This window comes from Siphateles boraxobius, unplaced genomic scaffold (genome assembly GCF_051911475.1).
Source record: "Siphateles boraxobius isolate OS27281-9 unplaced genomic scaffold, OSU_SipBor_1 25, whole genome shotgun sequence".
In the NCBI taxonomy this organism is placed as follows: Eukaryota; Metazoa; Chordata; class Actinopteri; order Cypriniformes; family Leuciscidae; genus Siphateles; species Siphateles boraxobius.
The window spans coordinates 36,745,381-36,762,233 of NW_027508866.1; the positions used below are offsets into that span (position 1 = coordinate 36,745,381).

General features: G+C 35.5%; 1 protein-coding gene across 1 annotated transcript in view; it reads left to right on the plus strand.

Moving 5' to 3' along the window:
* pdlim5b (PDZ and LIM domain 5b) overlaps nucleotides 1-16,853 on the plus strand; it is a 110,955-nt gene that overhangs the window by 69,287 nt on the left and 24,815 nt on the right. The window contains 4 exon segments of the mRNA XM_077243805.1: nucleotides 849-882; nucleotides 2,559-3,118; nucleotides 11,173-11,339; nucleotides 11,617-11,647. Coding sequence (XP_077099920.1) covers nucleotides 849-882; nucleotides 2,559-3,118; nucleotides 11,173-11,339; nucleotides 11,617-11,647 — 792 coding nt within the window.

The following is a 16,853-nucleotide window of genomic DNA, read 5'->3' on the forward strand; positions in this document are numbered from 1 at the left end:
GAAAGTATGGTGTATTAAAAAAAAAAAACTAAAGTAAACTAGCCAGATATATAAACTTACTTTTAGTTTATTATGTAATACACAGACAGGTAGCCGCACTAGTAAATCAAACCCGAGTTTTTTTAATTTGTTTTAATTTTTTTATCTGTTTGTAGTCTCATCAACATATCGAAGTATGACTGAAACATCATGATCGGAGCGGTTTTCTTGGTTTTGTTGTTTACCATTTAAATGCTAATGTTTTACACACCCCATGTTAAAACAATCTTTCAAGACTATCAAGTTTATAAATAACCAACTTATAAAAACAAATGTATAGGCTAGTTGTCTTTGTAAAGAAATGTTATGTAGTTATGTACACTGGAGCCGCTGCTGTGACACTGTACAAACGTTTCCAGTGTAATACCCTAGTTATAATAAGGGAACTAAACATGCTTCTTTTAGTCACCTAAGAGCTTCCAAACCACATAATGATTCCTCTGGAAATCTCATACGTCACTTCAGATACTAAAGCATTACGGCTCTTCAGAGACTGAAGTCTGCTGCAGTTGTTTTACACAGTGAAGACAGCTTGTGTAGTTATTCCTGCCTGGCCTCGTATGGCAGGGGATGCTGGGATTGAATGCCATAGTTTGCTCTCTGCTTTATTTATGGCCCGTGTAATGTAGCGTACAGTGGGAGCTGCAGTTTGTTTGAATGGCAGCCAGAATAGAGTCCTTATTCAAAAATATCAATAGTCTCTCTGTCAAACTAGTCCTATTATTTACATATTTACATGCTGACTTTTATTCATTCAGTGTTGCATTGTGTTTTACAATCAATGCTAAACATCTGTTTTGTCTTTGCAGATCTTCCAGTGTCACTAAAAGGGAGACCCCAAAGGTATGTACCTTCAAAATAATCATAATATAAACATGCAATGCGTGTCCTAACTATGTGCATTTCCAGTGTCAAGTACTGGCTAAGTGCGTTTAAATGCACAATAAAGTGCTAATAATTACCCCCAAAAATTGGTTGTTATAATGCATCATGTAGCTGACGACGACAAGAAGTTCTCCATTCATGATGTCAAAATATAAACTTACATCAAAACAATATAAATTGTGTTTTTGTCAAAGACTCAATCGATGATCAAAACATAGATGGAGTACAGGTGAAACTCGAAAAATACGAATTTCGCGCAACAGTTCATGTATTTCAGTAATTCAAATTAAAGGCTGAAACTAATATATTTAATATGTATAACAATATACATATGCATTATTATACTTTTCAGAGGGCCGACATTGCTGTATTTAAAATCCTTTTTTTTATTGATTTAATGTAATAATTAAAATTTTCTGAAATTTTGAATTTGTGGTTTTCATAAGCTGTAAGCCATAATCAATAATCATCAAAATTATAACTTTTTCATGATATTCTAATTTTTCGAGTTTCACCTGTTGATCGAGTCCATCAACACCTCAAAGCTTCACAGTCGTTTCCTCTTCGTGGATTTAACATCTCATTCAGTAACATATAAACACGAGCAATCCGTGTTTTCAGTGTTATACAGTAGGGGGCGCTATTACGCATCTTCTGAAAGAGTACAGAATCTCCTGATCAAAACACAGGAGAAGCAGAAACAAGCGATAAAAGCTTTGCTGACGCACGTGTAAAATATCTCAGTCATCAAACATTAAACAGCATATAAATCAAGACTTAGGCAGTTTTGATTTATATGCTGTTTAATGCTGTATCGCTTGTTTCTGCTTCTCCTTTGTTTTGCTTCTCCAATTAGATTTCTCTGTGGGCGGGGGCTCCTAGTGCGTTGTTACAGATTATAAATGAGGTAACCAATAAAACATCTTGATCCAAATAATTTGTTGCGGTGGGTGAGATTTGTAGCTTTGCATCACGCCTGGTTAGGACACACGTGTGACGTGTAGCATGTTTGAAATGCCTGATCTGTTGCATGACACTGAAGAACTGAGTATTTCTGCTTCCCCTCATTACAGTTAATTTCTGCACTGAGAAAGTTGGTGTAGAATTTAATTTGAAACAATTTTCTCATAAATTGCTAGTAAATTTCACAAATGATTACAAAGAAACGGCACACAATGAATTTAGCGGTACATTTTGAAATAAAAAAACTGAAATAGTTTTTTACTGTAATATTTGTTTTATTTACAACTTGGAAAAATTTTGCTGTGTAGGGAATATTTAAATTATGATATTTGTGTCTAATATTTGTAATGGGTTCATGTAAAACCAAGGAAATTTAATAGAAAAAAATCAATGAACAGAAATTTCGGATTAAAATATGCACAATATTAAGTTAATGTAATGATCAACTTTATGTTTGATTAAATCAAATAAATGCTGGGTTATTTCAACCCATCTTTGGGCAAAATATGGACAAACCCAAATGTTGGGTTTAAAAATTGAACCCAGCATTTTTTAGAGTGCATGCATTTTTAAGTTTAGTGTGCGTTAAGGCTGTAATGAGGGGCCGCGGCTCCTGCATGCGTGTGCTGTGACGTGAGCATGTGTTGCATGTGTTTCATCACTTCCTGTAGGAGGAACCACTGGAGATCATAAAGCCTGTGCCCATCAGCCAAACCCCTGCTCCCGCCACCAGTCTCGCGCCGGGCAGCAACGCGTACAATAAAACTGCACGGCCCTTTGGCGGGGCCGCTAGTACGGTTCGCTCCATCAGCCCGTCCCTGGCACCCGTCGCACCCAAAGCCTCGATCCCATCCGCATCTTCTGCATTCACTCCAGCGGCTCCTTCCCAGCAGCCTCCTCCTCAACCACCCTTCCCACTCGGTGGCTCCGCCCACCGCTCATCTAGCTCCGCCCCTAAACCTGCCCCCTTCGCAAACTCGTCCACCTCTGGCTCCGCCCCTAACCCCTCCTCTGGCCGCTCCCCCTTCGCCAGCTCGTCCTCCACTTCCTCCTCTGGCTCCTCCTCCCCGGCGAGAGTGACAGCTCCTCTGGCTCCGGCCCCCGCCGCCCCTCAACCCTCCGTCTATAACACACCCATCCACCTCTACTCCAATGTGAACGCGTGCGAGGTGGCCATGGGCCAAAGACGTGGCCTGATGGAGAGTAAAGGCACTGGGGAACATCATAACGGGTAGGTTTGACCAATCAACTTCCAGATCGTCATACTTCTGTTTCCTTCGTTTACTCTTCCTCGCTTTTCTTTAAAGATGACACATTATGCCCCTTTTCTCAAGATGTAATATAAATCTATGGTGTCCCCAGAATGTGTCTGAAATTTCAGCTCAAAATACCCCCCAGATCATTTATTATAGCTTGTCAAATTTGCCCCATTTTGGGGGTTAGCAACAACGCGCCGTTTTTGTGTGCGTCTCTTTAAATTCAAATGAGCTATATCTCCGCCTCTGTTCAGAAGAGGGCGGAGCCTTTACACTAGCTTAACAAAACACGCAAATCTGCAAAGCTGTTGCAATGATCCTGGTTGAAAACAGACATATGTTTAATCAGTCCTTCCAGAAAAAAGCAGAGTTTTTTTGTGATTGTTGCGGGCAAAAATCCTTGATTATGCGGGCCGTTTTCTTAAAGTGCGATGGAATATGCGGGATTTTATGCGATCAAATTGTGGGAACTTGCAAAAACTGCGGTTTGATGAAAAAGAGAAAAAAAAGTGATCCCCCAACACCCTGTTCTCACTAGGATACTACCTTAATGTAAAGAGTCATTTCTTATTACTTCCTATGATAAGCAAGCATAACACATCACAGAAAGTGCTGGAATATTTCAGTTCTTGTTTTATTTCAGACCTTAACAAAACATTGTCAAACAAGTTCTGTAGCTTTACAAAAGGAATATGCTACAACTTCTGTAAAAAGGAATAAATAAAATATAAAAAAATAAAGTGTGCTCCTGTTTTACAACATTTCGATGATGTTCACGTCGCGTAATTACGTCACTTCATAACGCTCCCATTGCAACAGGGGGAAATGGCTGCTCTTGTGTGAAGCAAACGCAACATTTTTCAACTTTCTGCTAAGATATGTGACATTTTTTAGCAACGAAAATGCGAGGATTATGAAATCATGCAAGCCCCGCATATTTTGCATGGAAATCGTCAATTTATGCGGTGAAAGTGCTGCGTATATGAAAAAATGCGGCTCCCGCATAAATATGCGGACTTTGGTTGATTATGCACTAAATCATGCGATCGCATAATCGCGTTTTTCTAGAGGGACTGTTTAATGCAGCTGGGTTGCAGTAAGGAATATAAAACTTGTGGTTTGGTTAAAGCTCTTTAAAAAATGAATTACGCAGTGTTTTATTTGTCTAAATAATCCTATACCCCTACACAGAATAATTCTGCTGATCTGTTGCTTACATAGTTGCTGTTGGTTGAGTTTGCTCGTGTAAACGGTGCTTTATGGATGGTTACATCATTTTTTTAATCGTCACAAATGCTGTTTTTGGTGTTGAAATGCATCTGGATGGGAATTGCAGTCCACGTGATGTTTTGAACACTAGACAATATACACACAGCTCTCTGTGGGGAAGCGTATGGGAAAGTTGTACGTCAACTTGTGAGAAAAGTGTGAGGTTTTCAGTACAGAGTGTCACTCGCTCAAACCATCAATCAATTATTCAACTAGATGAGCTGATGAATCTCATCCTTACCTGTACAAAATCTGCTCTCTTATTCCTTTTATTATTTAACAGGCATTTCTAGATGAGTATTTTCATTTATTTATTTATTATAAAAATTAAAAAGAATCCTATTTTAAATTCATTTTATATTTGTATTTAATTATAAGTATTAATTATTATTTAAAGGGAAATGCTACTAGATGTACTTGTGAATGTGCTATTCTAGCAAGAATTAATGAACACTGTTAAAAGATATATATATATTTTATGTTGGTATCTATTTTTATTTTTATCTATTTTTATATTTAATTACTATTTAATGTATTATTATTATTAATTTAATAATTTAAAGAATTAAGTCAAAATTTATATCTATTTTATTTAATATTTATTTATGAATTATTTAATTATATTTATTTATTTAAATTGAAGTATTAAACTTTAGCGTGTAACCTTTTGATTTTTTTATAATAAACGTCTTAGTTTAAAAGCACATTTTTCATGTGTCTTCACCATATGTGGTCTTGTTTTCATAGATGGGTTTTATTTACTCACTCACTTTAGTTTTGACTTGGAAGTCAACAGCAGATCAAAGAAAACTCGTAAAGCAGTAATGAGTCTGTCTGAGACCGAGTGCGCTCCCTCTCATGTGGTTTTAGTGATCCTAGTAAACATGTAAACTGTGTGTCCCACATGCTGAGACTCGGATACACAAAATGTTCTGCTTCAAATTCTGACCACAGGAGGAGAGGAACGAGCAAAGCAGCAGTTAATTCCTTGTTTTGGACACGTTCTTCATAATATATTATTATGAGCTTCCTGATCCCAGTGATTGTGAAGTCAACAGGAAAAAGGGAAGAGCAGGTCGACCTTTTGCCGTGACAGACTAAATCCCAGGAACGCTGATGGATTATCCAGAGAGATCCTCTCTTCCTTTGTCCACATACCTCGGGTCTTTATTGACCCGGGACGACATTTAATTTTTTTAAGTTAGACATCAACCTCCTTAGTATTTCTCAATTCATTCATTATAAAAAAATATTACAAGAAAAAAATATATATATATAAGAAAGTCTGTTTTTGTGAAAAGTGTACCCAACGTATTTAAAAGTGGAAGTATTTATTTTCTGATGACTGATTAAGTGCAATTCACCTTTATTCCTCAAGGTGGCAGTGTTTCATACACAATAATGACGTGATGTTTCACTCATAATCACTGCAGGCATTAAACTAGAATACATGAGTATACTGAAAAAACATTGTACTAAGACTATGAACTACTTTTATGATATTTTATGGGTTTTTATTTTTGGGTTTTTGTTGTATAGGAGGAGCTTTCAAATTTAGCTTAACATCTTCTTTTGTGTTCCACTGAAGAAAGTCATTCATATAAGTTTGGAACAGCATTAAAAGTCGAGTACATGCAGGATAAAACAGATTTAAATTTGTGTGAACCGTCCCTTTAAATCAGGGTGTCCAAACTCAGTCCTGGAGGGCCACTGTCCCGCACAGTTTAACTCTAGCCCGCCTCAACACACCTACCTGGAAGTTTCTAGTAAGACCTTGATTATCGGGTTCAGGTGTGTTTAATTGGGGTTTGAGCTAAACTCTGCAGGACAGTGGCCCTCCACTCACTCACTCACTCACTCACTCACTCACTCACTCACTCACTCACTCACTCACTCACTCACTCACTCACTCACTCACTACACTCACTACACTCACTACACTCACTACACTCACTAAACTCGCATACACTCACACACACTCACGCACACACACACACACACTCTCTCTCACACACACTCTCGCTCACTACACACGCTCACTACACACTCACTCACTCACTCACTACACTCACTCACCCTCACACACACTCTCACTACACTCACATACACTCACACACACTCACACACACACACACTCTCGCTCACTACACACGCTCACTACTCACACACACACACACTCTCGCTCACTACACACGCTCACTACACACACACTCACACACTCTCACACTCACTCACTCCACTCACTCACTACACTCACATACACTCACGCACACTCACACACACACACACACACACACACGCTCACTACACACGCTCTCATACTCACTCACTCACACTCACTACACTCACTACACACGCTCACTACACACGCTCTCACACTCACTCACCCACACTCACTACACTCACTACACTCACTACACACGCTCTCACACTCACTCACTTACTCACTACACTCACTCACACTCACTACACACCCTACACACGCTCACTACACACGCTCTCACACTCACACTCACTACACTCACTACACTCACTACACACGCTCTCACACTCACTCACTTACTCACTACACTCACTCACACTCACCCTACACACGCTCACTACACACGCTCTCACACTCACTCACTCACTCACTACACTCACTCACACTCACTACACACCCTACACACGCTCACTACACACGCTCTCACACTCACACTCACTACACTCACTACACTCACTACACACGCTCTCACACTCACTCACTTACTCACTACACTCACTCACACTCACCCTACACACGCTCACTACACACGCTCTCACACTCACTCACTCACTCACTACACTCACTACACACGCTCACTACACACGCTCTCACACACACACACACACAAGCGCACACTCACTACACTCACTAGTGTTTGGACCCAGTTATCCTGTGGATGCAGATTCGTTCAAGTCCTCACTGATGTTGTGAATCTGAAGTCGTGCGTCGCTGTTATTTCTCATCCAGCTGGTGTTTCCACACGTCATATACGACGACCGGAGCTCTGGATGTATATGTGAAAACACATCTGGTGTTTGCCGCTGTTGTCATGCTGTTCAGATTGTCCACTGGACACACCAGTGCTGAGCTTCCTCACATAAGTCCATCAACAATCAGATCAGCCCAACCCTTTTGACCCAAAATATTTACTTGAACTCTTAATTATCAAGGGTTTTTAAGTTATCAGTGTAATAATTGAACAACACCTTCGCACGCTCACGGGTCTCTGGTTTCGGTTAATGGTCACATTGTTTTTCATGTTTAATTTTTATATTTTATTTTAATCATTTTTTTATTTATTTAACTATTATGATTCAATTATTAGTTATATAAAATATTTTAGTGTTTTTTTGTTTTTATTTGAATAATTATTCATTTTAATTTAACAGTTATGATTTTTATTTGTTTTAGTATTATTAATTATATAATTAGTGTTATTAGTTTTGATTTTTAATTATAATTGCTGTATTTTAATTTGTTTTTAAGTCAATAATTATATCAATAATCATTTGTTTAAATATTAGTTTTATTTTGATTTGATTTTTAATAACGATCATTATTTATTTTAAATGATCTTTTTATTTAATTACTAGTTATTTTTATTCTTTTTTTATTGATTTATTGTTTCATAGATTTTCCTATTTTAAAGATATTTTCCATTTGTTCAATGAAAAATACTTGTATTATCAATCTTCGTTAAAGTTAATTTCAACATAATACATTATTAAAATCAAAAGTTGTTTCTGTTAATATTATTTAATGGCCCTGAGCTGACATGAACTAACAATCAACAGTTGTATTTTTATTAACTACCGTTAACGGAGATTAATAAATTCTGTAATATTGTCTATTCTTGTGCTAACTACAGGGACCTTATTTTAAAGTGTTGCTGTTATTTAAAAATGATTTATTTTAATTTTGAAATAGACGTATGTTGATTGAGTTTAGACCGTGTACTTACTGCTTCTCGTTTAGCATGTTTAGCCGTCAGCCTCGGCAGGAATGTTTGTAAAATCCTCTGTGAGAGTTTCCAGCTGCGTTTACGGACTCGACTAATCAACATCAGCAGCCGGAGTGAGTTTACAGTCATAACTCCACTGATGGAGGCGAAGCTGTTCGGTGCCGTTACTGTCCGATCTCCTCATTTGGTACCCACACGAGCACTGGATTGAGGACGCGTGTGTGTGTGTGTGTGTGTGTGTGTGTGTGTGTGTGTGTGTGTGTGTGTGTGTGTGTGTGTGTGTGTGTGTGTGTGTGTGTGTGTGTGTGTGTGTGTGTGTGTGTGTGTGTGTGTGTGTGTGTGTGTGTGTGTGATGCCTGAAACTCACTCAAGCACAGGAACGCTGTAAGGGTTGCTATAGCAGGCTTTGACACTGCATATATACATTTATATTATTTCTATTTGAATTTTTTTGTCTAGTTTACCTGTAAAATATCTAAACCTCTTTAAAACAAGATACATTTGAGTTTGAAGCAAATTTTGAAAAAATAATAAGACTTATTATGAATTATAAATTATTATAAATTATGATTTAAAATAGACTTTGATTTTCTTTTTTTAGCTGAATAATTTATCCTTAGTTACTTAAAATAGATGTAGATTGTTTTTTATTTATTTTTATTTTAGCAGAATATTTAATCCTTTGTGTTTTAAAAATAGTATTATTTACTTATTCATTTTTTATTTAGAAGACTTTTATCCTTCGTTACTTAAAATATTCTGCTTAAATAAAAAGAAATCTACATCAATTTTAAGTAAAGAAGGATAAAAGTCTTCTAAATAAAATGAATAAATAAATACTATATTTTAAAACACAAAGGATTAAATATTCTGCTAAAATAAAAAGAAATCTACGTCTATTTTATCTTTAGCGACTTAAAATGTTTTACTTGTTTTATATTTATTTTTATTTTTTTTCGTAGCACATGCTTTTGTATAGTGCAAAGTGACTTACAAATTAGAAATACAAGAGATTTATCTTAGACATACAGTATATGTATATATTCTCTATTTAAAAAAAGTTAGTTTATTATACACTAGCGTTAGATTTAGTATACTGTCAACATGTTTATATCTAGCGACCTGAATAATAATTCAACGTAACTTGGTGCTCTAGCGTTCGTGTACTTGTGTGAGTTTCTGTTCAGCCTGCATGTGTGTGTTTCTGCATGTACTCTAAAAAATGCTGGGTTGTTTTAACCCAATTTTGGGTCAAATATAGACAAACTCAAATATTGGTTTAAAAATGTAATAAAAAAAAATTAACACAATGGCTGGGTTTGTCCATATTTGACACAAATTTGGGATAAAACAACCCAGCATTTTTTAGAGTGTGTGTGTTTCTGCATGTGTGTGTGTTTCTGCATGAGGTTTGATGGTGATTTAATTTCCTCTCAAACAGAAACACTCTCTCTCTCTCTCTCTCTCTCCCTCTCTTTACAGGAGGAGCCCATGACAAAGTTAGTGTACTAGATGCAGAATTGTTCTGGTATCTGTGTGTGTCTGTTCTTTCACCATCTCTAACCCAGCGACACACTCACGATCACTCTCTCTATCTCTAGTGTTCCTTTGTCACTTTCTATTGAGTCGTAGAGGGGTTTTGATGAAGGGTTTGAGGTCAAGATAGTGTGCTAGTGTTCATCATGTGCTGCTGTCAATCATCATGTGTCTGTGTGTTTATTCACGGCAGTGGCATTAATTCTCTTGTGTGCCGTATTAATAGCAGCGGTGACATTTACCTCCTAATGCATTGTTTCTGATGAGAGAGATTTATCAGGTCAACTAGTTAAAACACTTGAGACAGTGGAGCCATCTAGTGTTAGTAGTTAGTACAGTTCAAGCTGGACATTGCAGGTGCACTCAGCCATTTGGCCTGACTTTACATGTCTAATAAAATAATATTAATAATCGGGTTTAAAGTATTTTAGGAATTAATTTAGCAAGTAAAAAAATAAATATATATATTATTTTTAATAATTTAAAAATATTTATTTTTCAATTCCATTTGTTTCCACTTAGTTCAGTTACTAACAACTAAAGTCATAAAACATTTTTGTTACTTGAAATAAAATAAACATTCTCTGAAATTAATATCTATTTAATTCAGCTAGCTGTCAATATTTTAATTTATTTTAACTTGATGTACTAAAATAAATAAACTATATAAACAAAAATAAAAAAGACTTGACAAATAGCACAAATATTTTCTCTTTAATCAGCACTTATATTGACTGAAATTTGGGATGATTTTTATTATTATTCAATTAATATCAATACTTAATTAAAATATATTCTGTATTTATAGGACACATTTTGAATTCCATTTGCCTGCAGAATTGAGATAAAGAAAATATTTTTATTTAAATAAAACTAAATATTTAATTCCCCCCTCCCCCCCACACACACACTAATAATAACAACAAAAACAATAATAAATATCACCAATATATAAATAAATATAATATATAATAATAATATTTTCTTGACATTTTATTTCCATAGTGGACCTCAGAGTATTCTTAAGTAAGTAGAAAGACTCTTAATATGAATTATGGGGTGATTTTCAGTCTCTTTTCTCTGATTCTCTTGATTTTCTGTCTCTTTCTTCTGATTCTCTTGATTTCTGTCTTTTCTTTAGAAAGACTCCACCCAGGTAAACCGATCCCAGTGTTTTATATACAGCAGTTGGTGTGTTGAATGTTTAGTGATGTAGCGTGTGTGTGTGTGTGTATCAGAACGGCCCGTAAGCCCGTGTCGGAGCCGGAGCTGAACCACGTTTCTCCAGCCAGTGACTCCAGTAAGAAGCGTCTGATGGAGGACACGGAGGACTGGCACCCGCGCACCGGCACGTCTCAGTCTCGGTCCTTCAGGATCCTGGCACAGATCACCGGCACAGAGAACGGTAGGAACCGCTAAACTGTACACTGTAAAAGCTTAAAAGCTGTTAGTCATGCTATGTTACCTAATTGTATACTTTAAATTTCTGATCCATGCATGCCTTTTGTTTTCTTTTGTACGTAATATGATCACTGTCTGCCTGTTCATGTTGTTATCCTGATTATATTTGTAACGGTCAATATTATGTAAAGTTCTTGAGTTCTTAAAAGGTACTATATAAATAAAACGTATTATTATTATTATTATTGTTGTTCATAGTCTTTCTTGGTTCTCTCCTCTAGATCAAGCTCAGGAGAACCGGCCTGGAAAGAAGTAAGTTCTGCGTCTCAATCATATCAGATTCTTCTCACTCTTCTCTCTGATCACGCTGCCGTTAAGGGGAGTCGTTAGTCATGACATGGGATTGTGGGTAATCAGGGCTGTTTTCTGGACGCGTTTCATCCGAGCTTCCTTCCTTACATAGACAGATCCCTTTTGAGACAGCAATATAGTGTATTAAAATTACGCATTCTATTAATAAATTCTATATATTTTTTTTAATTATGCATTGTGGATTATATGACAATATACGTCTATTTTATTTACTGTATTTATAAATATTATAAATATGTAATTATTATTATTATTTTATTATTTTATATTATTATTATTATTATTATTAAAAAAAACATTTATAAATATATTAACTATGTATGAAATATAAATGATTAAATCATACAATTATGTATTATCTGTATTATATGGTAATGTGTGTGTATATATATATATACAGTGCTGTGAATAAGTTAGGACACCCATGCTAAAGTTGCCTAAAAAGAGGAATAAAAAATCATCTTTTGGAAGTTGATCTTAATGCCTTAATTCATCCTTAAAATACAGGGTGCATACGCCAGGACACCCCTATGTTAAATTCCCATAGAGACAGGCAGATTTTTATTTTTAAAGGCCAGTTATTTCATGGATCCAGGATACTATGCATCCTGATAAAGTTCCCTTGGCCTTTGGAATTAAAATATCCCACATCATCACACACACACTTCACCATACCTAGAGATTGGCATGGGGAACTTTCCATAAGATCATCTTTCAATGCAAATCAAACCAGCTATTAGGCTAACTGAAATAAAACCATGCCAATCTCTAGGTATGGTGAAGAGTGTGTGATGATGTGGGATATTTTAATTCCAAAGGCTAAGGGAACTTTATCAGGATGCATATTATCCTGGATCCATGAAATAACTGGCCTTTAAAAATAAAAATCTGCCTGTCTCTATGGGAATTTAACATAGGGGTGTCCTGACTTATGCCCCCTGTGTTTTAAGGAAGAACATTTATTTATTTATGATAAATTATTCATTCACAAAGAAAATTGGTGTCCTTAAAGGTTGGATTTTTCCTCATTTTTCCAATTAAGGCATTAAGATCAATTTCCAAAAGATGATTTTTTTATTCCTCTTTTAGCCAACTTTAGCATGGGTGTCCTAACTTATTCACAGCACTGTATATATGTATTTTTATTTATAAATATTATAATTGTATAGTATTATTATTATTATTATTATTATTATTAATATTAGTAGTATTTTGAATAATAATATTTATAAATTAAATTGCTATATTATGTTTATGTATTATATTTATAAATAATATTTAAATTAAATAATACAATTATGCATTGTGTGTATTATATAACAAAATATGTGTATATATTTATTTATTATATTTAGAAATATTTAAATATTATTTTTAGATTGTTATATGTTATATTTATGTATTAAATTCAGTACAAATTATATTAATTATTATAAAAGATTATACATCGTGTATTATATAACAAAAAATATGTCCGTGTATATATATATTAATATTAGTACAAAAAATATATATATAGTACACATATATGTAATAAAAAAATTGTTACACAATATTTACTCAAACATAATTTCGAAAGTTTCTCTGGTTTGCAGGATTATGAGGTTGTGCTGAAGTTTGTGTCGTTTCGCTCACTTTCCTCCTGCTTTCTTAAACTGATCACTGTTGACTACAGCTGTGTAATCAGTTTATTTCCTCTCTGTCCTTCTCTCTCTCTCTCTCTCTCTCTCTGTGTGTGTGTGTGTGTGTCGATGGACCGTCAGAGTGAATAAAGTGGACCCAGAGCTGCTCCGGCCTCAGTACAACAAGCTGAGAGACTGGCATCATGGGGTCTCGGCCCGAGCGCTTAATATGTAGATCCCAAATCCTGAACATCCACACGCCTGTCAATCACAGAGAAACAGTCATGTGACTCGTGTGTCTCTTCACTGTATGTATGAGAGAGGTTCCTGTCGTCTGTTTTTCTTCTGCTGTATCTGCATCTGTTTCTCCTCTGTATGTCTGGACTTTCTTTCATCACTCAATAAAGCTCTTCTTTCGTCTTTCTGCATCTGTTGTGTCTCTTCTCTTTCTTGTCTTCTCTTCTCGAACTGTGACTGTTGAAGCGGCGTTTGGTTTAATGGTTGAGTTTTGAAAGATGAAAAAAGAAAGATTCCATTTAAAATTCTACATTTTTAGGAAGCATTTATATACACTATACTTTTCAAACATTTTGGATCGATAATAAATATATATTTTTTTAAAGAAACTATTTTTATTTATCAAGGACACATTTAAAATGATCAAAAGTGACAGTAAAGACATTTATAATGTTACAAAAGATTCTATTTCAAATAAATGCTGTTCTTTTGAACTTTCTATTCATCAAAGAATCCTGAAAAATGAAATGTATCGCAGTTTCCACACCAATATGAACTGTTTTCAACACTAATAATAATCATAAATGTTTCTTGAGCATCAAATCATCATGTGTCCCTGGATCACAATTCCAGTCACACGTCACACTGGTATATTTGTGGCAATAGCCAACAATACATTGTATGGGTCAAAATTATACATTTTTCTTTTATGCCAAAAATCATTAGGATATTAAGGAAAGATCATGTTCAATTAAGATATTTTGTAAATTTCCTACTGTGTATATATATACATATAAAAAACATTTATTTCTGTGAATGCAGCAGAATCGCAAAAAAAGCTGATTTTCTCAATGTGTCGATTTTTTTTTGCACTCTCAGATTCCAGATTTTCAAATAGTCGTATCTCGGCCAAATATTGTACTATTCTAACAAACTATACATCAATGGAAAGCTTATTTATTCAGCTTTCATAATATGTATAAATCTACATTTCCAAAAATTGACCCATGTGACTTGTTTTGTTGGCCAAGGGTCACATATTATAGTGATTTCTGAAGGATCATGTGACACTGAAGACTGGAGTAATGATGCTGAAAATTCAGCTTTGATCACAAGAATATATTACACTTTACTATATATTCACATAGAAAACAGCTGTTTTACATTGAAATAATATTTCACTGTTTTACTGTATTTTTGATTTTTTTTAAATGCAGCAGAAGAGACTTCTTTCAAAAACATTACATTGATCTTAATGATTGCAAAAGTTTTGGCCAATATTGATCTGCTACAGTTTGTCTTGTGTTGCTGATATTATCTGGATTATCCTGAGAAATACTGGCTTTTACTGGTTAGATTTTATTGCAGATGTGGAAGTTATTAAAACACACTCTTGGCCATTTTTGCCATTTTCTGTTTCTCCCTATTCAAGTAGATCGAGCTGTAACTGTGTGTCTATTACTGCACTAATGAAGATCAGCGGTTGATCAGTCATTCGAGAAGAACGTGAGACGCTCGATGCTTTATCAAACCCTTTATAGAGCTTGTCTATGACCAGAATATCTGAACATTTCTAGTGTTTTCTATTAGTGATAAATAATAGATATGATTTCACCTTCTGGCCACGTATCTCTCTGTCTTTATATCTCTCTCCTGCAGTTGCTCTATCCATTTGTAATCGTCACATTTGTCCTCAGGAGCCAAAGAACCCTCAAAAATAAATGACACACACTGGACACTGGAGAAAATGAAATGTGTTTCAATCAAAGCACTATGTAAACCTGAGGGCTGATTATATATTAATTCATCTATTCACTTTAATGCACCTTCATTGTTTGCCACAGGCTGTAAAAGACTGACGCAGTTCTGATAGTGGACATTAGGGGGCAGCACTGCATTGCGTTTCATCTTAAGAGTAAAGTTAAAGGGTCCCATTTTGTGCACAATTTTGGAGTTTTATTTTAGGTTAGGTGTCCTTAAGAATATATATTTGCAGATTTAATTACCAAAAAACATCCCAATATATTTTTTACAGCTCCTTTTCGAGGAGCTCTGATAAGAACAGGTTGATATTGGCCTGTCTAATTAATATTCATGAGCCTCTCTCTGATTGGCTTGTTGTTTTCTGAGTGACGCCAGGCTAACCACAGGTAACTCGGATCACGTATGCTGTAGCCTGCTGTGCTTGGTGATGCTAAATTAAGTTAGTAAGTAAGATAAATAAAACACTAATGATGGACATTGCTGAGGAAATGTTATCCGGCCTTCTATATGTTTGAGCCGGAGTCAGACCCCGAATCGACGACAGGAGACAACACACCACCTCCTCAAACGCGCTTACAGAAGAATGTTTCAGAATAGTAATTAATGCTTTTTTTTTTTTTAATTTTTTTACTTTCGGCGTTATTGTAAAAGTTTTTTAATTAGATTTAAGTTCATGACACAGATTAAACGTTAACGCTAATTTAGACTATTTGTAAACAAATTCAGATTTTTTGGGCCAAAATCGATGTGAATGTCCAAATTATGTACATTAATAGCTGGTTATACACTGAGTTTGAAACAACACTGCTTTATAATATATAACGTTAGCACACCGAATGGAGTAATCTACGTAACTATTCCTTCCTACTGATACAGTATGTTAATGTGCTACAATTTCTTTTACAGAAAGAGTGAACTCAATCTCACCCTCTTTTACTCAATAAAAACAGGGTCGGTGTCTGTAATTTAGGAAAACAAACAACGTATTTTGTCTTGTTTCCAACAGATATTCTATCAAAGCTTGTGGCAACCATAGACTGTACAAAACAACACTTCAACATCAATTTAGAAACAAGTTAGTGTTGCATATTCGTTTAAAAACTATAATTTCAGATTATGCTGGCTCCATAATATAACATAAAATGTGTTAGAAGTTTACTTACGGGTTGTGAATTTGAGGTCGGATTAAACAATGTAACGTTAGGGACTGCAGCATATTTTGAAGTGTGCAGAACAGACGGTTAACGTCGAACTAACTCGCTCTGTTATTTCCGAATAAATAAACAGTAGCCACTGGTCTCTTATATTAATGCTGTTCGGAAGCCTGTGCGATGATGTAGTTTCCTGACATCCGTCACTGAAGAGCGCTTTCTCGACATGTGACCGTGTTGTTGTTGCACAGTAACCGGACGTGGACGTGATGGTGTCTGGGGTTGGGTTAAAGGAGTGCGGGACGCTGGGCTGAGCTCGGGAGGAGACTGAGTAGTTCTGACATCACATTTATACAGAAGTCACAACGGCTC